Source organism: Mustelus asterias, chromosome 3, assembly GCF_964213995.1.
Source record: "Mustelus asterias chromosome 3, sMusAst1.hap1.1, whole genome shotgun sequence".
Lineage (NCBI taxonomy): Eukaryota > Metazoa > Chordata > Chondrichthyes > Carcharhiniformes > Triakidae > Mustelus > Mustelus asterias.
In genome coordinates this window covers 140,999,205-141,026,535 of record NC_135803.1, presented here as the reverse complement: position 1 = coordinate 141,026,535, position 27,331 = coordinate 140,999,205, and the positions used below count along the sequence as shown (strand labels likewise).

The following is a 27,331-nucleotide window of genomic DNA, read 5'->3' as shown; positions in this document are numbered from 1 at the left end:
TTTTAAGTGTATTTATTAGTGTCACAAGTAGGCTTATATTAACACTGCAATGAAGTTACTGTGAAAATCCCTTAGTCGCCACACTCCGGCGCCTGTTCGGATACACTGAGGGAGAATTTAGCATGGCCAATGCGCCTAACGAGCACGTCTTTCGGACTGCAGGAGGAAACCGGAGCACCCAGAGGAAATCCACGCAGACAGTAATCGCACCCAGGTCCCTGGTGCTCTGAGGCAGCATTGCTAACCACAGTGCCACCGTGCTGACCCCCGGAAGAGGTGGACAGATTTTTAATTAGTAAGGGTTTGATGAATGGGCAGGAAAGTGGAGTTGAGGCCCGGGTGAGATCAGCTATGTTGATATTAAATGGGGTGCCAGCTCAAGGGGCTAAATTGTCTATTCCTGCTCCTAGTCCTTATGTTCTTCAATTCTAATAATTTACTCTCTACCTTTTACTTCATGATTGTAATTGTTTTAAGTTCCTTTCAGCCTCTGATTCAGAATTATTTGATTTTTATTGTCACATGTACTAATATACAGTGAAAAGTATTGTTTCTTGCGTGCTATACAAAGCGTACAGTTCATAGAGAAGGAAACGAGAGAGTGCAGAACGTAGTGTTACAGTCATAGCTAGGGTGTAGAGAAAGATCAACTTAATGCAAGGTAGGTCCATTCAAAAGTCTGATAGTAGCAGGGAAGAAGCTGTTCTTGAGTCGGTTGGTACGTGACCTCAGACTTTTGTATCTTTTTCCCAACGGAAGGAGGTGGAAGAGAGAATGTCCGGGGTGCGCGGGGTCCTTAATTATGCTGGCTCCTTTGCCAAGGCAGTGGGCAGTGTAGACAGATTCACAGAGGCTGGTTTGTGTGATGGATTGGGCTACATTCACGACCTTTTGTAGTTCCTTGCGGTCTTGGGCAGAGCAGGAGCCATACCAAGCTATGATACAACCAGAAAGAATGCTTTCTATGGTGCATCTGTATAAGTTGGTGAGAGTCGTAGCTAACATGCCAAATTTCCTTGGTCTTCTGAGAAAGTAGAGGCGTTGGTGGGCTTTCTTAACTACAGTGTCAGCATGGAGGGATCAGGACAGGTTGTTGGTGATCTGGACACCTAAAAACTTGAAGCTCTCGACCTTTTCTACTTTGTCCCCATTGATGTAAACAGGGGCATGTTCTCCTTTATGCTTCCTGAAGGCGATGACAATCTCCTTCGTTTTGTTGACATTGATGGAGAGATTATTGTTGCCGCACCAGTTCACCAGATTCTCTATTATCTCATTCCTGTACTCTCTCGTCATTGTTTGAGATCCGACCAACTACGGTGGTGTCGTCAGCAAACTTGAAAGTCGAATTGGAGGGGAATTTAGCCACACAGTTAGAGGTGTATAAGGAGTATATTAGGGGGCTGAGAATACAGCCTTGTGGGGCACCGGTGTTGAGGACGATCATGGAGGAGGTGTTGTTGCCTATCCTTACTGATTTGTGGTCTGAGAGTTATTTCTGGGATGTTAGTTACTTGTATCCTATACAATGAGGACAGACACAAGATACCTGTTCAATTCATCTCCTATTTCCTTATTTTCCATTACTAACTCCCCATTCTTGCTCTGTCGAAGACCAAAGCACACTTTTTACTTTTTTCCTTTTTAAATACATGTAGAAAATCTTACTATCTATCTTTATATTGCCAGCTATCTTGTACTCCAATCTCTCCCTCCTTATTAATCTTTTAGTAATTCTTTGCTGTTCATTATTTTCTCTTTGTATAATTACACTTTTTCAATTTGATACTATATTTAACTTTTTAATCACAGATGGTATGTCCTTCCCTTAATCATTCTTCCTCACTGAAATATATGTTATCTAAGTATTCTGAAATATTTCCAAAATTGTCTGCTACTACATCTCTACTGACCTTTCCCTTAACCTAATTTTCCAATTCACTTTAGCCAGATCTGTCTTCATGCCTTCATAATTGTCTTTAATTTAAAAAAATCTTAGATCCCTTCCTCTTCAAACTGAATGTGAAACTCAGTCGTATTATGATCATTGCTACCTAGGGGCACCTTCACTGTGGGGCCATTAATTCACTGTCTCATTGCACGTTACCTGATCTGATATAGCCTGCTATCTGGTTGGTGCTGCTGTAAGAAACTGTCGTGAAAACACTGAACTGATCATCCAGACTACCTACGTTTTTCATCTCTACCTATACTGATTCTACAACTTGATCTCCAGACCTAAGATAATCTGTCTCCATTGTTCCTATGTCACCCTTAAGCAGCAGAGCTACCCCTCCATCTTTTCCTAGCTCCATCTCCTCTTCAATGTCATGTACCCTTGAATGTTCATGTCCCAATCTTTGTAATCGTGCAGCCATTTCTCTGTAAGGGGAAGTGATGGTCTAGTGGTATTATCTGGACTATTAATCCAGAAACTCAGCGAATGCTCTGGGGACCCGGGTTTGAATCCCACCATGGCAGGTGGTGGAATTTGAATTCAATAACAAATATCTGGAATCTACTGATGACCATGAAACCATTGTCAGTTGTCGGAAAACCCATCTGGTTCACTAATGTCCTTTAGGGAAGGAAATCTAGCAACCTTACTTGGTCTGGTCTACATGTGACTCCAGAGCCATAGCAGTGTGCTTGACTCTCAACTGCCTTCTGAAATGGCCTAGCAAGCCACTCAGTTGTCACCACCACCTTCTCAAGGGCAGCTGGAGATGGACAATAAATGCTAGCCAGCCAGTGACGCCCATGTTCCATGAATGAATAATAAGAAACATGGCTGAGGTAGTAATCCACAGATGATTCCCTTTTGAGTTCTTTTTAATTTAGTCCCGAGCTGTTCATACTGAAACGTTTTCCTAACTCTACATATGTTTTTGGTAGTTCTGTGGACCACTGGATTCTTTCCCTCTCATTACAAGTTCCTCTCTAGTCCAGAGCAGATGTCCTGAACCCTGGTAATGGGCAAGTTTCCAATTTCAGCTGCAGAGAACCATCTATATCCCCTAACTGTACTGTCCCCAACAATCACCACATTCTTAATAACTCCCCCATTTGAATGGCCACCTTGTACCATGGTACCAATGCATTTGCTTATCCACCCTGCAGCCATCGCTTTCATCCATGTAGGCTATAATAGTCTTCAACCAACAATTGCAAAGGCTGAAGCTTCTCAGTTCTGGGTCCCTATGTTGCCTCACTTACTCACACCCTCCTGCCTCTGAGCAAGAAGACCCTATCTTCTTGACTTTTCTATGTGGTGTGACTACCTCCTGGTAAAAAGTGTCGAGGTAAATTTCCCCCTCACCTTGGCTTCCAGCTCAGTGACTCTGAGCCGAAGCTCTTCAAGCCACAGACACTTATTGCAGACATTTTTGTCCAGCATCACTGACGTCCAGGGACACCCAAGTTCTGTAGTCACAACACATCACTTGCCCTGCCATTATGTGTTAATTTATAATAAACACTGCTCCAAATAACCTTTACTATTATCAGTAAACCTTACTTAAGCTATTATAACCTTATTAATAAGTTGCCCATGTTTTGAAGGTAAACAAGCAAAATATTCACAAACCAATCAATTTTGACTGTTTTCCTGTGATGTGACACTTTATCTCAAGATATGGCCACTTTGCTCTAGTCATAGACTGGACAGGCAAGCTTAACTTGGTGGTGGATACTGCCGTAGGAACCTTTTTCTCCTTCCTTTTATACATGGTGGTTACTGTCTCCAGGTCTTCTTTGTGCCCACTCTTCTAGGTGGTGGTTACTTCCTCTGGGTCCTCTCTCGATTTAGAAAATACTCTGATTAATACAAGTCCCAACTGGACTTTCTTGCACTTTCCACAAGTAAAGCTTCAACTGCGAGATTAGTTTACTCAGTTAACTGTCAATTTTCCTTTGCAACTTTCTGCTGCCATCTACAGGAGTTACTGTGCTACTTAGTTGGATACATGTCTTTCTATTTCTTCTAAGTAATTTATAAGTATAGTGACGGGAAAGATTCCAAACCATGTCAAAAGATTTCCTCCAATTCCATGTGCTTCCATTTTTGTACCAAAAGCTTCCAAAATCATCATCATTGTTCAAGAATACAGTTCTACAATGTCTTAAACACATTCTATTAAAATTTGCTACAATGGGCATTATACTGTAAAGGTGGAGCTCAAATATATAGTCAAACTGATGAGATTAAGGCCAGGGTTGGGGACAGAGCATGCCAGACTTTCAGCAGGGCCAGAAAATCCCACTCAAGTTGTTTTTTCTGCAGTTTACAACCAATGAGAGTGCACTAACTCATTTCACTAGACCAAGTATGCTATTGACAAGAGCCCTGGGGGCAGATTAGATGACCATTTTAGTGACTAAAGTTCCAGTGGAAACAAAGTTGTGAGATCTTAAGTGGAAGTTTTTGATTCCTTTAAAGGAAAGGATTACAGTGAATGCAATTAACTTTTAAATAACTGTATAAACTAAGGAACAGAAAAATCCATAATTTCTGTTACAATTAGCTGAGATGTCATAGCACTTTCAGGGGTTGGTAGTTTATAAATGTACAAACCGGCGTTTTCTATTAATAGAAATAAGATGGCCACTTGTTTGGGGCTTTTTTTAACATTTGAAATGAATTTGATTACCGTTCATTATAATCAATTTATCAAAGTGGATTCAGTTTTCTCCGAGATTATTGTTTTGATTATGTCATTCTGTTCTATAGGTTCTAGTGCTGGTACCAGATATTCGTCGTATTTTATTAAAGCTGCCAAGTTGCTGCACTGGAATGGACGATTTAAACCCTGGGGTCGTACCTCGTCTTACATTGAAATTTGGGATAGATGGTACATTCCAGACCCGACTGGAAAATTCCACCCAGTACGTCGACATGCAGAGGAAGAGGATGTTCAGTAGGAGAAAACCATAAATGTGACTGCTAAATCATTAACTTAGTGGGTTTGTACAAAACTACTACCACTCAGGAATTTGATTAATTTCATTCCAATCTAAATGCACATTGAAAAAGGCAACAGACCATAATACTGTGGGGAAAATTGAGATTTTTTATTAATTCCTGGTTCTAAGTTCTTCAAATCCTGTGTAAACCTATAGTAAGCCACCAGCACAGGCCAAAATGCATTAACTCAGGTTACTCTTTGTTGGCAGAATTAATTTCCATTTGGCCACTGAACTAAGAGTTCTGAAACTGTAACAAAATATCTTTTGAATGTCATTGACCAGATGGCAATTTTTTTCTCCGAGATGTTAGGACAGAAGCCATTTATGACATAGTTCCAATAGTAGTTTCTGGTTCAGATTTCATATGGTATTAGAAATTTGCATCCTTGAAGTTGAAGGGTGTTCTTGCACTAACTGCAACACCCCTGAAATAATTCTAGTTATAAATGAAGACTTGATCAGGAACTGAAATTGCTTCACCAAGCTTGTATGAATGTTCATTCTCATCCAAGTATTTGATTACATTGTTTGAACATCAAGATACTTTAGCACTCACTTTCAGTTTTCAGATGTTTCAATGAGGAGTATTAACACTCAAGGAATTTCATGCTGAATCACTTTTGGGTTTCTAAATTCCTATAGGATCAGCTCCTTGAATTAGGCAAGGACCCCTGTAATGTTGGTGTTTCCCTAGGCCATTTGGCCCATTGAGCCTGCACCAACCACAATCCCACTCAAGCTCTATCCCCAAAACCCACTATTTTTACTCTGCTAATACCCCTGACACTAAGGGGCAATTTAGCAGGGCCAATCAACCTAACCTGCACATCTTTGGAGTTTGGGAGGAAACCTGAACACCCAGAGAAAAGAGGATGTTGTAGATTTTCAACGTTGGCAGTATTATTCAGTTATTTAATTTCTGATTTTGTAATTAGTTAATTAATCTTAGGTGTTTAAACAGATACTTATCTCTATCAGGACTGCTGATGGGTGAAAGATAATGCCCAAACTGCTATGGTTTGAGCGTTATCTTTCACCCCCAAAACATGCAGTTGAATCGAGCTGGATATAAAAACTAGCCTCACCTCAGTCCTAAGGCCACAGCAGTATTTACCCAGCCAATAAATCACACTACCTGTAAGTATACAGAAGCAAAATGCTGCAAATATAGAAATCAACAGATCAGACAGCATCTGAAGAGAAATAACTTAAGGTCTGTGACCTCCATCACAACGTTCTGATTAAAAAGTCACAAACGTGGTGAGAAAATCATGCTTTAGAATCACACTGAATTAAAACCACATGAAATTCTGCAGCTTCAACATGTCTGAGTAAACTCAAGTAGCATAATTTAAGTGACCTATGTAATCTTAGTGAATGGAACAGGCAAATAGATAAGCTAAGATCATGGCTGATCTGACTGTAACCTAAACTCCATATTCACACGCAGCCTCTAACTTTTCACCTGCTTGATTATCAAAATATTCAAAGACTGCTTCCACTCTCTTTTGCAGAAGACTATCTTCTGAGAAAGTTTCATCCCATCTGTCTTAAATGAGCAACCCCTTATTTTCAAAATGACTCCCTTTATCCACTGTACATTACTACTTCAAAGAACTGGTTAATGATTTTACTTTCAATACAATGCTGACTCAGCAAAATTCAAAGTAATCAGGCAAAGTGTCTTCTATAACATCTTTAACAGCTTTTAACATTTTCCCTGTAACATATATTAAGCTAACTGGCCTGTTTCCTGCTTTCGGACTTCCTTTTCTGAACAAAGGAGTTACGTTTGATATTTTCAGTCGTGGAACGTAGCAAATTTTGGACAACTATCTCACTAGCCATCTAAGCCCATCAGGACACAGGAACTTGTCAGCCTGCAAGCTCCAACAATTGACACTTTCCTAGTGATTTTAATTTTTTTGTAATCCTTCTTCCTATTTCCTGATTTACACTAATTTCTAGGATGTTACTTATATCCACTATGCAAAACATTTTCCATTAATTCCCCAAGCTCACTCACTATAGTACTAAGATTCACTTTACAACAATTTACTGAAATAAAAAGCCAATTGTGTCAAACACAACAAAATAAATGGCAGAGTCTAGATTTCTCAACCCACCCAGATGGCAACAGCATTGAATTAACTAGTCTCACTGAACTTTGTCTCTCTCACTAATGATTCCAATAGGTCAGAGGTTTCCAGTATGGAAACAGGCCTTTCGGCCCAACTTGTCTATGCTGCCTCTTTTTCTAAAAAAAAAGCCCTAAGCTAGTCCCAATTACACACATTTGGCCCATATACCTCTACACCCATGTAACTGTCTAAATGCTTTTTAAAAGACAAAATTGTACCCACCTCTACCAGCTTGTTCCAGACACACTCCACCCTGTGAAAAAATTGCCCCCCCTGGACCCTTTTGTATCTCTCTCCTCTCACCTTAAACCTCTGTCCTTTATACTTTTAGACTCCCCTCCCTTTGGGAAAAGATATTGACTATTTACCTTATCTATGCCCCTCATTATTTTATAGACCTCTATAATATCACCCTCAGCCTTCCACGCTCCAGAGAAAAAAGTCCCAGTCTATCCAGCCTCTCATAACTCAAACCATCAAGTCCTAGTAGCATTCTAGTTTAATATATTTTCTATAATAGGGTGACCAGAACGGTACACAGTATTCCAAGTGTGGCTTTACCGATGTCTTGTACAACTTCAACAAGACGTCCCAACTCCTGTATTCAATGTTCTGACCAATGAAACCAAGCATTCTGAATGCCTTCTTCACCTTCAATGCCTGGGAATTCTCCTAATGTTACTCCAGCTCATTTTGCCTCATCTCCCAAGATTCCATTACCCTGGATTTGTGTACACTATCTGCAGATTTCAGGTGCAACTTCAGATCTTTAGTCACACTGAACAGAACTGCTCCAAAGGGTTACCTTTGGTGACTTCAGCTACAGGCCATGGGGTCAATCTTCTAACTGCCTTCTTGGATCTTTAGGGCACCTTCTGAACTCTCAATTACCAGCGCTTTTCCCAAGTCCATTTCACTTAAAGTCTACTACCTGCAGCCCTTTTCCTATTTGGAATCCTTTTCTCTGCTTACAGATGCTGCCAGACCTGCTGAGATTTTCCAGCATTTTCTCTTTTGCTTTCTTTTTCTCTGCTCTTCTCTCAACTGGAACTATTTCAGTCCGGTCTCTACCCCTTACATGGGATTTCCTTTTGGGACCTGCCCCTGGTCCTCAGCCTGGGACTATTCTGGCAATAGAATGCTGTACCTGGTCATCTGTTTTCATAGGATTCCTTTTTTGTTATCCATAGCCCAAATGGGAAGTAATCTATTAAACTGTGTTAATTGTCTTGATCAAGTCATTTTATGCTTATTAAATGTTTTCACTTTGCTATAAGATGGTCTTGCTGTTGACTTATTTATCAAGCCTGAATTCCTTAAAATGGTTAATTCAGTTTTTCTCCAAATGCTATCCAAGTCACTAATTATTGCCAGCACAGAGTTGTAAATAAATTCAATATGGGAATTGATGAACTCCTCAGCACATTGCTGATGTCAGGTTTAATTTAACTTTGGAAAATTTGACAAGTCATAGCAGATTTTGACCATAGGTATTTAATGTGAACATCTTGCTGTTTGTAAGAGAATAGCTCATAAGAAAGAGGAGCAGTAGGCCATTCTACCGTTGACATCATTCAACTAGATAGTGGTTGATCTTCTACCTCAATGCCATTTTCCTGCATTCTCCCCATATCCTTGATAGATTTTGTTTTAAAATATATCTAGCTGTCTTGAACATGAGCCTCCACAACCCTCGGACAGGTAAAATAGGATGTTTCCCCATCAGTAACTTTGGTCTTGTATTGTAATGTACATGATGGTCACTATAATTCCCCTGCCTGATAACTTAAGTCTCCTCCATATTGCTCGTTTTTTTTTTGTATTTTTATTCCGATTCAATCAAATCAAGTCCAATTCAAAGTCTCAACAAGTTGAGACATTCCCGATCCAAGCTGACAAGACAGGGCTCTCACCTCTTGTCTTGGGCTTGATCTACATGATTCAAGCTGATTGGAGTAGGAATAGCTCCTCCAAGGCTTGATCTCATTTGCATCTTAGCCAAAAGGCCAAGATGCCGCTTTTAAAAATTGCTTCAAATGAAGCTAAAATGTAACCTAATGACTTCAACCAAGATGTCGATACTACACTTGATGTTAGCCAAAAGGCCTAGTCATATTCAGTGGTTTTAATTTACTCTAGAAATTACAATTAACAGAGCCCAATACTTCAGGTTACTTTCCAGTTCTTCCATCTAATTTGTATATTGATTAAATCAGTAACCATTAAGCACAGCGTAGCAAAGTTATTTAATGTCATATATCCAACACATATTTTACAAGTTATCTTACAATTTGTCTTATACTAACATCTCAAACCCTAAAGCTACTTTAGGGAAATGATTGCTTTTGATGGAAAACAATTCATTGCATTGTATAGTCCAAATCTTACAACAGCCAGTCACTAGCTATTGGCAATGGTTACAGATCCTCAACATAATCAGTGTTGAAATCATATGCATCCTCCATTGGTTTTTCACAAGAAAGGTCTACACTGAGGGGTTTCTGGCCAGGGTCAGCTATTTTCTCTGAAAAACAAAAGACAAAATTACTTTAAAGCTAAAATTAAATAGTTAGATTAGGAACCCAACAAAAAATTTCCTCCAACACACAAACAACTTTAAAGTTCCATACATTTTAAAACTTTTAGATCCCACAGTGCATTTGTTAGTTTACAATAATCACAGCTCAAAATAAAACTTAATAACCAACCTGATTCCAGTTGCCTTTTCTTGGCGGGTGCTTTCATTTGTTTTACTTGCAACATTTTGGCTGTTGGACGTCTGTCTGCTTTTAACTTTTCTTTATCTTGGTCTATTTCAGCATATTCTGCCTAGGATAGAGTCATTATTTAATGTTTACTATTGTTTAAAAAGTGGAATAATATACAATCCTACATTTTCACCAGCTATTCTTGCATATCATAGTCGTATTGTGATTTCACTACCACAGAAAGTAGTTGAAGCCAAAACATTGTGATTGAGAAGAAATTAGATATAGCTCATGAGACTAAATTGATCAAGGGTTGGGAGGGGGGAGAAGGCAGAATCAGGAAATTGAAATATGATCAGTCGTGGTCAAAATGAATGGTGGAATAGGCTTGGAGGGCTGAATGGCCTACTACTGCTATTTTCTATGATTTATCTTTTAAAATTTATAGACATTTTCTGCAAGACCAGTTGTCATTTTTCCTGTTAGTTTTCCTTGTGATAACTTGAGACCACAAATAAGATAGTTGATACATTGTTCAAAGAACGATTACATAAATGTTTAATAAGTTACTCAGCAGAATAATAACTAGAACAAAAACAGGAGCATCAGTAAAAGTAGGTCATGCTTGCAGACTGAAAAGCACTCAAACCTGCACATGCTCAGAACCCTCAGACACCAGTAAAACATAGGAGAAAGGTTTAAGAACACTGTACTCAAAATGACTCAACGTTTCTGAATTAAGCAAGGAGTCCCATCAATAAAATCTGCCCCCTTAGCACAACCCACTGCTATCATAACCATTAATGATCCAGAAAAGGTCTGTGCTTTCTGCACTTTTCCCTTCCTCCAATCATCCAAATGGGAGTCTGCGATCTCTAATAGCTGATGTTGGATTGATAGTATTTCAAGTTGGTTTAATTAGGTTTGTTCTGCTACTATTGAACCATTCCTTCAAACCCCAAATCCAGGGAATTTTAACCTCATCACAATTGTCTAGACGCCCTGGGATGATGAGCTCTACAGTTTCAGAATACCAACTTGGATTTATCCAGCTTCTGCGCAACATGATTCCAGTCCTGCCTGACAAATGTAAATCAGATTAGGAGTCTGTTTTAACGTGGTGGATTGGTATTGAGGATTGTGTTAAATTGCTGTCAAGAATAAAAGCAGAGTTCTTCATCTCACTCAAAATTAGTCAGATATAATTAGACTGTGGCTGCTTCACCTGAATAAAATAGACTTAGTGAACTGAAAGGCCTGTTCCTTTTTCACATTTGCTCAACGTGCTCAAGATTAAGATGTCACCCAACTGAACTGCAAAAATTTAAAAGCTTTAACTTATGCTATATATTTATGCAGTATTAGAAATAATTTATTTCTTCCTGTAATTTTGTATTCAACCTTTGCCCCTGAAGAAAAAAATGAAACCAGTAAGTCAAGTTTGAGTCTCCAAACTGTGGTATGTCCTAAAGACGTTTAACCAAAATTTCCAAAAGATGAAAAAGTAACTGAATGGATACATCAGAATTAGCAATTAGGTTACCTTTGAATTTTCTTGCTCCACCAAACAGTCATGATCTTCTTGCTCCATTAGACTGTCATCTTTATCATTTAATTCCTCTTCCACATTGCCCTCCTCAATTAGTCCATTGGTTTGTCCTGTCGACTGGAATACTATACTACTGGCCATGTTTGGGCATCTAACAACTTGAGGGAAAGAGCAAGAGAGACAAAAAATTAATACACAGAAACTATTTGAATTGTCATAAGATTGTCTCTCATTCTCATATCCCCTTTATCACATCCATCTCACCTATGCAAGGTCTCGGTTTCAATTGTTAACTCCACAGCTCAGACTTGTCAATAAATTTCTGCTTTCTGTCCCAATTTTTAATCTTATATACATATCCCCATAACCACCGAAAAGTTATTTTGTTTTGTTATTTCACAGGCCATGGTCCTCAACTGGCTAAGCCAACATTTTTTTTGTCCCCCACCAATTGCCCTCAAGAACATGGTGGCGAGCTGCTACCTTGAACTGCTGAAGTCCCTGGAGTGTAGGCACTGATGGGAAGGCCTCTGGATTTTGATCCAGGGACAGAAGGAACAGTGATATAGTTCCAGGTCATGATGTGCAACTTGGAGGGGAATCTGGAAGTAGTGGTGTTCACATGCATTTGCCACACTTGTCCTTCTAGACAGCACAGGTCACAGGTGTGGAAAATACTATCAAACGGAACGCTGGAGAGCATCTTGTGAATGGCACACACAGTAATGGAAAGAGTGGATGTTAAAGGTGTTGGATGGAGTGCCACTCGAGCAGGCTGCTTTGTCCTGGATGGTGTCAAGCTTGAGTGTTGTTGGAACTAACTCATCCAGGCAAATGGAGGTGGGTATTCCCATCACACGCTTGGATTTGTGCCTTGGAGATGGTGGACAGGCTATGGCGAAGTCAGTAGGCGAGTTACCACAGAATTTCCAGGCTTACTTGTTTTATATGTCAAAACGTTTCTGGTCAATGGTTACCCCCACAATATTGATAGTGGGAGATTCATGGGTAATGCCATTGAATGTCAAGGGGCAACGATTAGACACTCTTGGGGGTGGTCACTGCATAGTATGAATGTTACGTGCCACTTACCAGCCCAAACTGGAATGCATTCCAGGTCTTGCTGCCATGTGCTTTAATACGAGTCAAGAGTGATGCTGAATATTCTGTAATTTTCCGCAAACATCCCCACCTCTGAGCTTATGATGGAGGGAGGTCACTGATGAAACAGCTGAAGACAGTCCAGCCTAAGACACTGTCATGAGAAACTCCTGCAGTGATGTCCTGGGAGAGATGGTTGACCTCCAAAAAAATCACAACCACCTTTCTTTATGCTCAGTTTGACTCCAAGTAGTGGAGAGTTTTCCCAGATTCTCATTGACTCCAGTTTAGCCTAGGTTACTTGAAACCACTCTTGGTCAAACATTGCCTTGATAAAGGACTGTCACTTTCACCTCACTTCTTGAGTTCAGCTCTTTTGTCCATATTTGTACCAATACTGTAATAGGTTCAGGAGTGGAGCAGCCCTGACAGAATCCAAACAGTGAGTAAATGCCACTTGATAGCACTGTAAATGACCCCATTCCATCACTTTGCTGATGGGGCAGTAATTGACCGGAAGGGATTTGTCTTGCTTTTTGTTGACAGGACATACCTGGACAGCCTTCCACATTGCTGAGTAGATGCTAGGGCTGTAGCTATACTGGAATAGCTTGTTTAAATGTCCAGCATTCACAACTAGATGTGGCAGAACTGCACAGCCTTTGGTTGTGGGAACCATATGCTGCCTTTGCAGCTTGGTATGCAAGTAGTCCTGTGCTGCAGCCTCACCAGATTGACACCTTATTTTTAGGTATGCCTGGTTCTCCTCCTGACACGAATCCCCAGCATTTAGCTAGCATTGATCACGTGGTTTGATGGTACTGGGATGATATGCCAGGCCAGATTAGAGTGTGGTTGTATACAATTCCACGAATAAGTTTGGCATGTCCATTATGACTCAATTTTTACAGATTTACCACAGAAAACATCCTTTCTGGATGCATCACAGCTTGGTATGGCTCCAGCTCTGACCAAGACTGCAAGAAACTACAAACAGCTTGTGAATGTAACCCAGTCCATCACGCAAACCAGCCTCCCATCTCCTGTTTCAGTCTACACTTCCCACTGCCTCAGAAAAGCAGCCAGCATAATCAAAGATCCCATGCACCTCCTCCTGTCAGGAAAAAGATATAAAAGTCTGAGATCACGTACCAACTGTCTCGAGAACAGCTTCTTCCCTGCTGCTAGACTTTTGAATGGACCGACCTCTACACTTGAGCTATGACTGTAACACTACATTCTGCGCTCTCTCCTATCTTTCTCCCCCTCTGTACGGTATGTTTTGTCTGTATAGCACGCAAGAAACAATTCATGACAATAATAAAACTATAATTAAATTCATACCAAAAAGTTTTACACTGTATTTTAACTACACAAATGTATTCTTTACCTTTAAGTGTATTTTCATTCCCTTTGGTTAGTTCTCCAGTGTCGAAGCCTCTTTTTGCTTCCTCCACAAGGTTTGCAGTGTTTACAGGTAGCTCTGGGGGATATGTATGATAACTAACCTTTGCTCTTAAGACAAATAGAAAAAAAATACACATTTGTACACTATCATAACCATTGACTATATATTTTTAGCAAAGGTTTAATATAGTTCAGTCACTGAGAAAACGTGCAATTGTTTAGAAAACAGTAACACTATTTGCATTTTAACAATTGCATTCAGTTCTGCATAATGGCAGCTGAATTTTAATTACCCAGTCCAATCGTAAAGGATCAGTCTGGCTGCTTTCTCCACGTCAGGAATCCCCCCTTTCTTCAACATGCTCCTTTTCCGAGCCAACAACGTTAAAAATTCCAGTGATGTTTTAAAGTCTGGGACATTATACTGCAACATAACCTGTTGTGGCAAAAATGTGCGCATAATTAGCTAAAACAGTTGGTATACACATTTTGGACGAGAAAATTATAACTTTTTACAATTGCTCAGAGCTTGAGCTGAACATTATAGCTTCTCTGTTATCCTCTTCATAGTGTCACACAATGTTATTAGCAGGGGCCTTACTAAACTGGTTGTGCTGTGTGCCTTTGCACCAGTGATGGGCAACCTAGCCTAGTGAGTGGGCCACAAGTGACCCTCCATCTCAGTGGGCTGCAAGATTGAAATCAGGCCTGTTCAGTAACCATGACCCCTTGAATAAGATTTAATACAGGCTGAATATTTCATGGAGCTATACTTTAAATGGTAAAAACAAAAATATTTACACTCCGGACACATGGCTCACACAATCAATGTGTGCAATCAGCATGCACCTCATTCAATTGCCCTTGCTTTATGAGTATCATTACAGTCATAGCAGTAAACAGTACAGTAAACTCTGCAGACAAAAGTCAGCAGTTTGTGGCAACTCTGCATTGGGGAACGTCAACAAAATCTCTTGTGGGCCACAGGTTGCCCACCACTGCTTCACACAGTCCATTAGTCTCTCAGATTAAATAAGGAGGCCAGATATAAGCTGTGGGTAGCCATTTGTGACATACCACAAAGAATACTGTAATCCTCACACTGAAATACCGATTAATTTCACACAAAGTTTGTGATTTCTCCTTCAGTGTAAGGCGTTGAGTTGGAATGGTAAGTACACAAAACTACAGAAAATACCCATTGAAAACCTCAATGTAGCATTTTACACAGTAATTACAACAAATACATGCTTTTAAAAACTGGCTTAAGTAATATTCGGAGTGAGATCAGAGTTGGATCTTTAGAAGTCAAACATATACTTTCTGACCATTTCATTTATCCTCATTTCTCACTCAAAAATATAAGTTTGTGTATAAAAAGAACACTATTTGATTAATTGTACATTTTTTAAAAAGCAAGAGGGATAAAACGGACTCAGTACCTGCTGTTTATTGCAGTTCTTTAGTATGGGTTCCACTACAGACGTAGGCTTTTCCAGTGTTTCAATATCGACAGTGTTCCTCAAGGACAAGGCAACCCCTGAATTCGATAAAGAAGCAATAATACCTGGACTGTCCAATACCTTGATCTGCTTATCAACAAGCACCTCTTGCATGGATCTGTGTAAGATAATAATTGTTAACATCTTTCCACAGTCACCAGTTCAAACAAAATACATTTTATTCAGAGAAAATAAAGGCCTAATGCCCGAGTGAAATCAGAGTTGGATCTTTAGCAGTCACGGAACATCAGGCTATGAAAATTGTCCTCATTTTTCACTCCACTTCAATATATATAAACTTTAGTTAAAAAGATAAATTCAGGAAGCAATTTAATAGTAGGCATGTTGGTATATTTTTGAAACCTTATTTTACTGGCAATGTAATCGCAAGTGGATTTTTTTTTTTACAGGGTCACATGCTAAAGCAATCAAACTATTAAAGCAAAAGAATAGGTTTGAACACAGATGCTTTGAATTTAGTCAATGATTGGGATTAATTCAAAATCTTAACATGCCTGCAACAGTCAAATTAAATGCACATCTCACTTGATAAAAAGAACACCTATTCTTAAAATAACTTGCAAGAAAAAGCTATGGTATGTTTAGTGAAGAACAAAGCAGTCCAACAAGAGTTAGCCAGCAGGTTAATGGTTAATAGTGCATCTGCTGCTTTATTTTATCTAACACATGACTATCCCAACTTTAGCATTCTTACTTTGTAAGACCTCTTACTTGTCCCACGTTGCAAGCTCTCATTTTCTTCAAGCTGTTAATTATACTGCTTTTCCCTACATTTGGAAAGCCTGGAAAAGGAGACAAACAAAGACAATTTAGTTATACTTTCGTACTTACCAGGTTAGCTCAAATCAATGAATTTGAATTTTATTGGCTAGGCAAGGAATGAAAGAGAAATGTTATAATTTTGAAAAGCTGAAATTTACAGTCAGACTACTTTTTAATTTATAAGCAAACATTTTAAATCAACACTCACCTACTACACCAACTTTAATGCTTTTTAAATCTTGTTTTCTGCAGTAGCTTCCAAGTAGTTTTAAAAGATTTTCATCACCAGCACAGGTATTGCTATGTGATATCTCTATGCCAGTATTCCGTTTTCTTTTCTCCTGTTAAAAAAAACTAATAGAAGTTTAAATGAAAATAGATCTAGAACTGATGCACAAAGTTTTCTAATTCTGCTATAATTAATGTTCACTACTTTCACATTAAGCATTGCTCAGTGGCACAACACATTAGTATTCAACGTTTTGTAAGGGGAGTGATAGAATTTGAGCAGTTCATGTGTTAACTACCTAATTTCAACAGAAATCCCTGGGTGACCCAGACTACACTTAAGGCATTTCTCCATGATAATGGTGGTGCCCACAAAATTGGGAATGGGCGAAAAAGTTACCACAGCTGTCCATGCACATACCATAAGAAACTTCAAATAAATAACAACGGTACAGGGATGCTGAAGAGAGGATACAAATAATACAGTAGTTTTGCCTTTGCTCAAATTACACAAATGAAGAGTTTTTTCTAAAATTTTAATACTTTGTTGAAATAAATTATGTGGGGCTTGGGTGGGATTGTGGTCGGTGCAGACTCGATGGGCCGAATGGCCTCCTTCTGCACTGTAGGGTTTCTATGATTTCTATGAAATTTCTGGATTATCCTGAAATTAATCTTTATGAAGAAGCAATGTTTAGTCAATTCTGAAAGATTCCTAAAAATTTGAAGTTTCAAATTTGGTTAAACAGAACTCTATATTGTGTGAATTCAGAGTTGAATCTTAATCCCCACATATTTAAAACAACTTCAGCTTTCAAAAGTAGTTAGTTAACACAAGACACTAAAATTGATTGGCTTACACCAGCTTTGGGAAACGTACCATTGTTCTGTCTTGTAGCAGTGTTGATGATTTGAAAACTACAACAGGAAATTCATTTTCCAAATATTTAAGCCATTTCTCGGCATTCTCCTTTGGCACCAAGTCTAAACAATAAAGATGAAATTATTAATACATGGTTCCCCCCGTCCAAATTTTATTAACTGTTCGACTTAATATTTTGGTTATAAAACTCTAGCACACTTAAAGCGTCTTCTTACCAATCTTGTTCAATACAAGGACCAGTTGCTTCTTTCCTTCAGATTGCAAGACCGTCTGCTCCACTTGAGGGCACCTATAACCAAGAGGGTCTCTGGCATCTAGCACTTCTAGAACCACATCTGCAGTATCAAGCACCTAACGGAATAGGAAACAATCTCAATACCAACACTTCAACAATGAAACTAATATGCATCAGGTCCATCCTGTGCCTCAAGAATAGCCCTGTCTTTCAAAATTCACTTAATAATAGAAAGTGACTACTACAGACAAATACAATACTAGATGGTAGAGAATTAGAAGATTAATTACATGGCAATTGGGAAGGCTTACAGGAATAATTTTTTTTTAAATTAGCTTTTCCTCAACTGAATTGAACTCAAGTGATCTTGTTTATTACATTTTTAAAATTAATAGTTACAAGCAGGCTCTTAATCCAATTATTCTCCCCCAGCCTGCCTCCAAGACAATTTGGAGCCAGTTCATGACTAAGTAAATAAATGCAAGTATAAAATAGCAGACATAGTAGCCACAATTTACCTCAAAAACCATTCACTAACCTTATTCAGCTCACAGCATAGAGATTTTCTTGGACTTTTATCCTGCAATTTGGCCACTTTTTTCTTTTGCTTTAGAGATAAATTTCAAGAGCAACACATTAAAATTTAGTATACATTTGCCAACGGAAGAATGAAAAATATAAAGAGAAATGTATACCTTAAGTTTCTTCTCATTTATTTCTGGGGCTTTCTTAGCTTCAAGTTTCCTTTTCTTTTCAACTTCTTTCTGTCTGGCAAGCTTCTGTTTCTGCTTCAGTTCTTCGAGCTGCGAGAAGTCAAGTGCTATAAGTCTCATGTTGTATTTTTATATTGAGCAACACCCATCCAAAGAGTTGCCTTATCCACATTTATTGTTTTGACTTAATTTTGTGAATTTATCTTACCTTTCTAGAATCATCATTCACAATAAACAAATCTCAAAATATTCTGCATAAAATATTTAATCCAAGTTATTATAAAGCATTATAATATTCATGAAGGTTAAATCAGCATTAGATTTGTGATCAACAGTCATCTGCTTCTGCCTTTACTACTGATTTATGAAACTTTCAACTGTTTGTAAATTAATAAAATTGTCTCCAAATGTCCATGGTTAAATTAAAAGCAAAACACAAAATATACATATTCTTGTTATCTCCCCTCCACCTGCCCCCCCCCCAACACAAACAATATCCAGAAGTAGTAAACAGCAGCCGAGTTAATTTTAGGAGGCTACATACTCAGCCACATTCTGAATTTGAAAATTTTTTAAAATGTATATTTCAAGCAGTCAGCTACCTCAAATTATACCGGGAAATACCGAAATCACAATATATTCAGGCCCATGAGCACACCAATCACACAAAATTGGAAGCCTGTCAAGTGCATATGAAGAATATCAAATACTGCTACAGTACAAGAGGTCATTTGGCCCATCATGTCTGTGGCAGGTCTCCAATCATGCATTTCACCGCGTGCCATTCTATCTTCTCCCTGTAAACATTGTTTCTTTTCAAGTAATTCCTTCTCACATGCCTCAATTGAACCTGCCTCCACTACACTCTCAGGCAGTAATATTCCAGACCATAATCACGGTGTGATTTTTCCCCCTCATTTCTAAATAAACAGAGCCCACTTACATCTTGTTTCCTTTGTTCAGCTTCTCGAAGTATGGCTTCTTTAAATGGAGCACTATTAGGTACACCAGGGTCCTTTCGAGACTTTTTTCCCTTATTCCCATGTTTCTTTGCTTCCTTTCGTACTTTCCGCTTGTGTTCACGAATCTATGAAAAAATTAAAAGATTAGCAACACCATTCAACATAGAATCAAATTAGACAACGCATTCTATACAGAGACTATATAGCCATTTATATTGTGTCTGTTTATTCAGTACACAAACCCTAGTTAACATACAATATGTCCTTTAAATCTAGGTTTTGGGGCAGTGATAGCATTCTAGTGAATCTGCAAATTTCTAATGCACGGGTGTCTAGTATCGTACACAGTATTCTAGATACAGTGCAACTGTTGCAAGAATTCTGCCCATTTATACAGGGAGTCCTGACTTGCGGTTGCATTCCTAAAAATCACAACTTCAAATGAATCATAACATCCCACATCAGTGCTAAAGCTGGAGTTTGGTTTTTCCGGGCAAGAAATGTCCAAAGGAGCCTATGTACAAGTTGAAATAACTTTTAAATTAAAAAAACAAAAACAAATAAAAGAAATACAACACATGACATATTTTGAAACCAGACCTCCGAATAGCAATTTTAAATTGACCAGTCTCCATCTAGTGGCAGAAGTTGGTCAGCGAAGGAAGCTGCTGGAGTCCTGGGATTACCTGCACCAACTCACTTCTGCCACTCAATGGAGCCCAGGAGCTCCAGTTCAGGAGCAAGCCTGACAGCAACATCAGTATGGAGACGGGCCAGGGAATAATGCCAGAAAGACAAGAGCTGGGGGGGAGGGGAGAGAGAAATGGTAGGGAGATGAACTGAGGATGAGAGTTGAAGTGCCGCAGAAAAGATTTTGTGCACAGGCAACCCACATTAGAAGAAGTTTGTGGCAAACACCTTGGAACTGAAATGTTAAATGAATCAACATTAAACAGCGCCATACCATATTCTAAGCTAACATTCCATTTTGGAAATCCATTCCTTTAACTCTTAGTTGACTAAGTTAAAATCTCTTTCGATTATTCTTATGTTTGTTACTTCTTTCCATGTTTTGTTTGGGTATTTCTTCCTGCACACCCTGCCACTATGATTATCCGTCATTGTGACTGATCATTTAATATCGCTCACCTGTCCAGATGGATTTGATTTGTCTTAATGATGGCTGTTACTTTTTTCTACTGCCCTCCTGTTTCTAATCAATGCTCTCTTTTTTAACATTTAAGCCAGTTTCATTTCTTATATTTTTCTCCCAACTCACTATTTCATTGCCTTTGACACCTTCCCATTTACTCGTTCTGCTAGGACACCGGCCCCACTCCAGTTCAGGTATAATTTGTCCTAATGGTACAGCTCCTTCCTGTCCCAGTACAAATGCCAGTGTCTCATGAAAAGGAATTCATCCTCCCATATCATTCATTTAGACACATGTTCGTCTTTTAGATCTGCATGGCCCAATGCCAAATATTTCATGGTTCCAGTAATGATCCTGAGCTGATCTGCCTCGAGGTATTCCTTCTTAATTTAGGTCCTAACTTCTGATACTCCTTTTCTTTCTGATCACTGGTCTAGACATGGACCACCACAACTGGATCTTTGGAATCAGAGCTACATCGAGACATTCCTCACCCAGGCATCAGGGAGGCAACATAAGCATTGGACTCTTGGTCTTAACTGCAGAGGATGCTACCTATCCCCCATATAATTAAAACGCCCTAGAAACTAGATTTCCTCTTCCTTTGGGCAGCCCTTTACTCTATTGTGCCTAGGTCAGCATTGTCACCATCCTCAACTTTCCTTTAAAGTTCAAAGATATTAATGTGTTACTTTGATAAGATATTATCCAATAAAATACTTTCCAATTGCTGTTCGTTGTGGGAGTCCTGTGTACAAATTGGCTCTCATGTTTCCATACGCAAGTGACTATATTCCAAAAAAAATAATCATGGCTCTTAATCACTTTGGGATGCCCTGAAGACAGGAAAGGCATTTAATAAATGCATGGTTTCTCTTACCAATTAAACTATTTTACAACAGTAGCACTATTTTTCCTTAGATGGCTAGCAGTTAATTGTAAGTTACAAAAAGGTTTCTATTCACCTCACATTAAAAAGGCTTGAATATCAAGTGATCAAAGAATACAAGATTGATATTAAAAGTATAATATTGGTTATAATTCAAAATAGCAGAATATTGTTGGATATTAGCAATGCTGTAAAACCAAATGCAATCGCAGACAGTGCAACACTTGTCCCTTTACCTCCTCTCTCTTTCACCATTCAAGGCCCCAAACATTCCTTCAATTTGGTCTATTGTATTCACTACTCCCAATGCAATTTCCTCTACATTGGAGACACCTTCACTCAGTCCATAAGCATGACCCCAACCTTCCTGTGGCTTGCCATTTTAGCTCAGCACTTTGCTTTCATGGCCACATGGCTATCCTTGGTCTTCTCCAATTCTCCACTCAACCCTATCACAAGCTCAAGCAGCAGCATCTCATCTTCCGGTTGGGCACATTGCAGCCTTTAGGACACAACATCGAAGGCTGGCAGCTTTAGATTGTGACCTTTCTTCCATACATGTATTACTCTAATGCACCCCCACCCCAGGTCATGTCTTTTATTCTTTTGTTGTAGTCTCTCACAGCTGCACATTAATATCTAACACATTCTCCTTCTCTTTTGACAGAGAGCCAAAATAACTCGAAACATTAACTCTGGTCTTCACTCCTTACAAATGTTGCCAGACCCGCTGAATTTTTCCAGCATCCTTGGTTCTGGCTGTTGAATAAAAAACTACTTTATTCATCAACAGTTTGATAGCTACATCTAAAATTCCTAGCTAAGTGGTCAGATCAATGTAGCTTGTTCAAAAGAGGCATTTTTGGCATAGCATAAAGTGCAAATTCCACGAGATATTAATGAGGTATAACTGCATAAAAATTAAAGTACTGAAAACTTTTAGCATTTGCATTTCTTAAATGCACATGGATCAAATACAAAAGAAAATGACCACGTCCACATTGATGTTTAGCTGTCACAAGCTATACTTTTAACTCAATGTCCACTGTTTTAGCTATTAAATGGTAACATGGTGTCTGCTCAATCACCAATTCTGTAAAAAGGTTTCTCCGGCCCTCATCCTAAATCTTATATCACCATATCCTTATTCTAACCATCGCAATTAATGGATAATATTTTAGCTGCTCTCTCTGCACAATCAAATCTGGTCAAATGAAGAGAACATTTTTTCCAGGTTCATCTCTCACCTCAGGTAGCATTCTAGTGAATATCCCCGTACTCTATCGTGGCATCATTTTTTCAAGTGTGATTTCCAAGACTACATGCAACTCACAAGATTTTATATATATTTTTTAAAAATCAATTTGACTTTATATTACGCATCATTTGCCATTTAAGAACCAAGGTGAAGAGAAATCTCTTCACCCAGTGGTGAATATGTGGAATTCACTACTACAGAAAGTGGCTGAGGCCAAAACGTTGTCTGATTTCAAGAAGAAATTAGATTTAGTTCTTGGGGATCGGGATATTGAATTCGATGAGCACCATTGAATGGTGGAGCAGGCTCAAATACCCGAATGGCCTACTCCTGCTTCTAGTTGCTATGTAAACCTAGCATTCCACGTGCTCTTCCACCTAAAACAAAATCCACAATTTTTAAAAATCCACCATTTTAAAACAGCACTTGTTGATTGTGAAACGCATGGGGGTAACTTGGGGTCGCGATCTATGTGTAAGTTCTTTCTTTACCCACTGTTAACACTGTGTGGTGACGGTTTTATATCTCGGACGCTTTCAGAGTGGGGGGGCCTCTGTGCCTCGTGGCTTCTTTCACTCACTCACCTTCCGCTGGATCTTAAACCGCTTGTGGCAGCTCAGGCGCTTGCTCGCCTTCTTCAGCTCTGTGAGGAAAAAGATGATAATTAATCAAAACAACATTAACTCCCAATTTATTTTTTAAAAAATAGATTATAGAGGGTTGTCCGAGCCAGTAGTGCACTCACTCGGCCTCTTCATGCTGTCCGCTCTGGGTGAGGAAGGGGAACTACGTAACACGGCTCCCGCCTGCCGTAAACCGTGCGAGCATGAGCACGTCAGTGTCGCCAACACACCATTGGATCCACTTTACGGCCGTGGCGCTGGAGCTGAGGGGGAAGAGAGACAGAGAGGGGGTTTAACAGAGTGGATTGCTGCAGTTAATGCTGTTTTATTGGACGTTCTTTCGGGACCAGCCGAGTGGGGTAAGGACGTCCTTTGCTCGCTGAGCTGCGATGGTTGTGTTTTGTGCAGAGTTTTTTTAAAATTCCCCCCCCCCCCCCCCCCGGCTTGTTATTGCGCGGCCGCCAGGGTGTCTCTCTGAGCTTCAGGCCGCTTGCTCCTATTGTTGTGCCAGTTCAGCTCTCCGGAGCCCAGACTTCACCCACCTGATGGGCCGTCTCCTGCACTGAATCGTTTCATTCAGCATCTAAATGCCTTCTCCTTGTTTATGCACTTTTCATTTTTCTTTTTTAAGCTTGTTCTCGCCCATCCCCCTCTCCCAGGTCTGAATGAAATTAAGCATCGCAGAATATCCGGTGTTTGAGTGAACATATTCATTCTTACAAGGCTGTTAATCAGAGAGTTAGGTGGTATCACTCTCGAGGGATTTTAGTTTAAAAAACAAAAAGGTTGTGTGCAATCAGTAAATAAAATCTGCCTCTCGGGTTGGGAATAGAACACTTCCCCATTGGGAGAACAACGTACCTTTCTTTGGTTGCAGTCATAACAACTATTTAACATCATCACATTGCTAAAATGTTACTTCACCTTAAAAAAAAAGTTGCCCAATGAAACCAAACTTTAAACATTTCATTGGGGATTTTGACGATCTGAAAACTTTTGGAAATGTTATTTCAAATTCAGTTAGGTTTAGTATAGGGTTTTCCTATTTTGCACTTAATCGCGGTTTGCGAAGATCCACATAGCAAGGATATTAGGTCAAGATTTGTTGAGAAAGTTAACAGTGAGATTAATGTATATACAATTATTTGTTTGACCGAACAATTTATGGCAACAAAGAGATACCCTTGTGAGTTACAAATTCCCACAAATTACTTTACTATTTGCTTTGCAAAAACAGGAGTTGGTTGATAACCATTCTGAGTTTTAAGAAATTGCTTTCTTTGCTGTGTTAAAATGTATTTCGACTCATTGCTGAAAATTAAGGTTTTCACTTTTGTTCTTCCTTTTCCTTTCTGACATTCGCCCTCTTAAATCCAGATTTTTTTCCCTTCTCTTCATTTCTCTTTCTAGTTTTTATCAATTAGTTCTAATTCACCCTGTTTCCCTCAACAATGTTTTTCTGTTTCTTTCTCTATCCTCGAATCTTATTTGGTAAAGAGATGTACTGTCAGTCCTGTCATTCACTCGGATGCCCTGCTGGCCCCTTGGTGCAGATACCAATTGTACTTCCAGTAATTTAGAACAAATTTCTTTAGCTGGGGGGGGGGGGGGGGGTGAAATTCAACGAATGGGACATCCTGAAACACATTGAACCATCAAATTCTAGGTAAAAAAATAAATTCAGTTAAAGATGGTAATAAGTCTGTTGAAATTTTACAGCAAGAATGACCATTGAGGAATAGTCAATTGACAACTAACATTTATTACAATGAAATCGTATTGAAATAATTTCACCAATGATCCTTTGTTACAATGAAATGGTCAGCTCTGCAATAATTTCACCAATGATCATGGATGTTTGGCATTTATTTACATTTCAGCACATTAATACTTTTCAATATTTAGTTTTAATTTTGAGCTATAAACATCTGCTTCTGTCTCTGAATGGATCACAATCTCCAGAGTCTGTTACATACTGAAGCAGTCTGCATTGGATCATCATGGGATATTTGTCTCTTTCCTCAAATTGAATTCAGAGACATTTTTCTCCATAGTGTGATTGTCTAAATTTTGAGCAGACGAATTACTGTACATTTTAGCAAAACCCAGTTCATGAAGCTCCGATAATTATTTTCCATTTCTGCTTTGTTTTTAATATGTGTTGTTTTTTCATGTTTGAATTTTGAGGACCTGGTAATTTGGAATGTGCTCTTAACCCTGTTACCTCGTTGATGGACCAATTCTAAATCTATAGAATACTGATGGTATCCATAACACATCTGTTAACTTTAAATATGGGGCTGCTTGATACAAATCAAAAGGTTTGGCTATTCCTGCCACAAAAAAAAATTCAGCAATGAAAAATACCTGTATGAAAGGTTTTTTTTCCCTTACATGATTAAGTCAGCAGGCATGAAAATTTGCCTTGATTGTTGCAAAGCTTATACTCAAATGGAAAGGACTGTACTGGTACAGTCTACTTTTATTCTGTAGTTTAAGCATCAGGGCTACAAATGAGTGGGGAGATGGTATCAGGATACGTAGATATTTCCTGCTTACCACAAAAAAACTTTGATTTTCGCACTTAGACTTTGAAAGACGGGTGAAAAGAATTGTTGGGCAAAGCTAGGAAATTCAGCAGAGCAAAGTTTGCAGGTAGCGTCAAACATCATTTGTGTGTGGTCAACTATAATAGTGTATGTTGGTAGGACATTGCCACATGGTTGCATGGCTAAGGAGAGTATTCTTTTACCCAATTTATTACTTACAGACATCAGAATTCACTTATCAATTTGACAGTAAAATGAATAATTTAATGAATAAGCAAATGAGGGAAAAATATCTGCCCTACTTTAGTTGTGTTGCTTTTCCATGTACTGTTTCTCTTCCCCATCCTACTGCACTATTTGTTGTGCAAGTACTAACTGAAGAAAATCAAAAGTAAAGCAAAGATGGGAAAATTGTGAATATGCAGCTTTTAGAAAAAACTGCTTGGAAACTGTAAGAATTGAGTATTGTTTTTCAGTGCACAAGATTCGGGTATCATTTTTGTGTGTCCATTTTCCCCACATGCTTTCAACTTGGTCCAGGCCTCAGAGGTTGGGAGTTTGCTCTGTTTCTTTACAAAACTGAAGTTGGACTAGACGGACTTTGCATATGAATCGGATGACCTTTTGTCCTAATGTGGTGTTTCCAAGTGAGCACTTTCCGTTCTGTTAGATTGTGTTTTTATAAGTACTCTATTGTATGTTTGTCTATGGCATAATCTTAAATTGCTTAATACTGTTATTTGGTATTGTTAATTTGAACTTGGTTGTGTTAGTATAGTGAGAAAATCTAATAAAGAGTTTCAAGATTCTCCTCAGTTAAAAAGGAGGAAAAACCTCAAAATGAAAGTGAAACACTGCAGTTGCTGGAAATCTAAGATAGAAACAGAAAATGCTGGAAATACACATTAAGTTTGGGGAGATTTTCCTCAGAATGGAAGTTCATTGACCTGAAACGTTGACCCTGTTTCTTTCTCCACAAATGCTGCCTGACAGTCTGAGTATTTCCAGCATTTTCGGGGGTTTTTTTACCTTAAGGAAAGAAGTAAATTCTGTTTACTGTGAATGCCTGGCCAGTGATTTATGAAATGATTGGTCCCTTCATATATAACTGACAAAAATTACAACTGTAGTTGCTTGGAATGCAAGTGTCAAATCTACACAAAAAAATCTAATACTCCAAAATTCTTTCTTTTTTTACCCAAGAAGGATAGTCTGAAGTAAAAAAGATGCTACCTTGTTGTGCCTGTCCCATTGCTGATGGGACCCTTTGCTCTTGAAACCCTTTACTCTAAGTTTATCTACTCTATATTTTGCAGCTTGCTGCTTAATGTTTATATGTCTTTTAGATGTATGTAAAATTATTCATCTCAAAGCTAAACTTGATGTTCATTATCATGTAATATGTAATTCTAACAATGCCACTTTATATATTGCATAAATGACACTTTTTCACTACTCAATCTCAGGATGTTAGCTATTTGTTGGCTGCATTTTTACAAAATGCTCCTTTGAACCTCTGATGATGAATCTTCTGCAATGGTGTAATTACATCGGATAAAAGATGGGAACAATGGAGTTGCTCGGTGTATAGTTGTTTATGTTTGATTCCAACATGCTGTTTGAGGAATGCAAATGAACATTCATTATTGATATATAGCCTTGCTTGGTGCCATTAATGACAG

At 38.8% G+C, this 27,331-nt stretch overlaps 3 protein-coding genes and 2 non-coding genes across 17 annotated transcripts in view; 2 read left to right on the top strand and 3 right to left on the bottom strand.

Moving 5' to 3' along the window:
* The window catches only part of glt8d1 (glycosyltransferase 8 domain containing 1), a 37,169-nt gene extending 28,177 nt beyond the window's left edge, over window positions 1–8,992 (top strand). For both annotated transcript variants that reach the window (XM_078209799.1, XM_078209800.1), the window contains exon 10: window positions 4,730–8,992. In XM_078209799.1, the coding sequence (XP_078065925.1) occupies window positions 4,730–4,920 (191 nt within the window). In that variant the 3' untranslated portion in view covers window positions 4,921–8,992. The remainder of the gene's footprint in view (window positions 1–4,729) is intronic.
* A 341-nt stretch (window positions 8,993–9,333) lies between these two features.
* gnl3 (G protein nucleolar 3) lies at window positions 9,334–23,293 on the bottom strand. The gene is made up of 15 exons (XM_078209798.1): window positions 23,223–23,293; window positions 23,062–23,120; window positions 19,159–19,302; window positions 18,198–18,305; window positions 18,041–18,109; window positions 17,483–17,618; window positions 17,265–17,368; window positions 16,365–16,497; window positions 16,089–16,176; window positions 15,314–15,491; window positions 14,165–14,307; window positions 13,855–13,979; window positions 11,358–11,521; window positions 9,815–9,935; window positions 9,334–9,630 (listed from the first exon to the last, which is right to left on the bottom strand). The coding sequence occupies exons 1-15, from the start codon at window positions 23,233–23,235 to the stop codon at window positions 9,524–9,526; spliced, it is 1,692 nt and encodes a 563-aa protein (XP_078065924.1). The 5' UTR covers window positions 23,236–23,293; the 3' UTR covers window positions 9,334–9,523.
* Window positions 15,146–15,222, bottom strand: LOC144491976 (small nucleolar RNA SNORD19). The gene has a single exon (XR_013497543.1). It is a non-coding gene; the product is annotated as a small nucleolar RNA SNORD19 (small nucleolar RNA).
* On the bottom strand, window positions 15,577–15,649 carry LOC144491974 (small nucleolar RNA SNORD19). Its single transcript, XR_013497542.1, has one exon. It is a non-coding gene; the product is annotated as a small nucleolar RNA SNORD19 (small nucleolar RNA).
* A 53-nt stretch (window positions 23,294–23,346) lies between the features above and the next one.
* The window catches only part of pbrm1 (polybromo 1), a 67,498-nt gene continuing 63,513 nt past the window's right edge, over window positions 23,347–27,331 (top strand). For 7 of the 12 annotated variants that reach the window (XM_078209793.1, XM_078209792.1, XM_078209786.1 and 4 more), the window contains exons 1-2: window positions 23,357–23,459; window positions 26,190–26,296. In XM_078209793.1, the coding sequence (XP_078065919.1) occupies window positions 26,257–26,296 (40 nt within the window). In that variant the 5' untranslated portion in view covers window positions 23,357–23,459; window positions 26,190–26,256. Of the gene's footprint in view, window positions 23,460–26,189; window positions 26,297–27,331 lie in introns of all 12 variants that reach the window. The other 5 variants (XM_078209788.1, XM_078209787.1, XM_078209785.1 and 2 more) reach the window with 2 other exon arrangements.

Bases quoted from the DNA above. Each gene is read 5' to 3' on its own strand.
- gnl3 (XM_078209798.1), bottom strand. The intron at 17,369-17,482 runs GTAAGAAGACGC...TTTATTGTTTAG, and splicing joins CCTTGTATTGAACAAGATTG to ACTTGGTGCCAAAGGAGAAT. The intron at 15,492-16,088 runs GTAAGAATGCTA...TATCTTACACAG, and splicing joins CAAGTAAGAGGTCTTACAAA to ATCCATGCAAGAGGTGCTTG.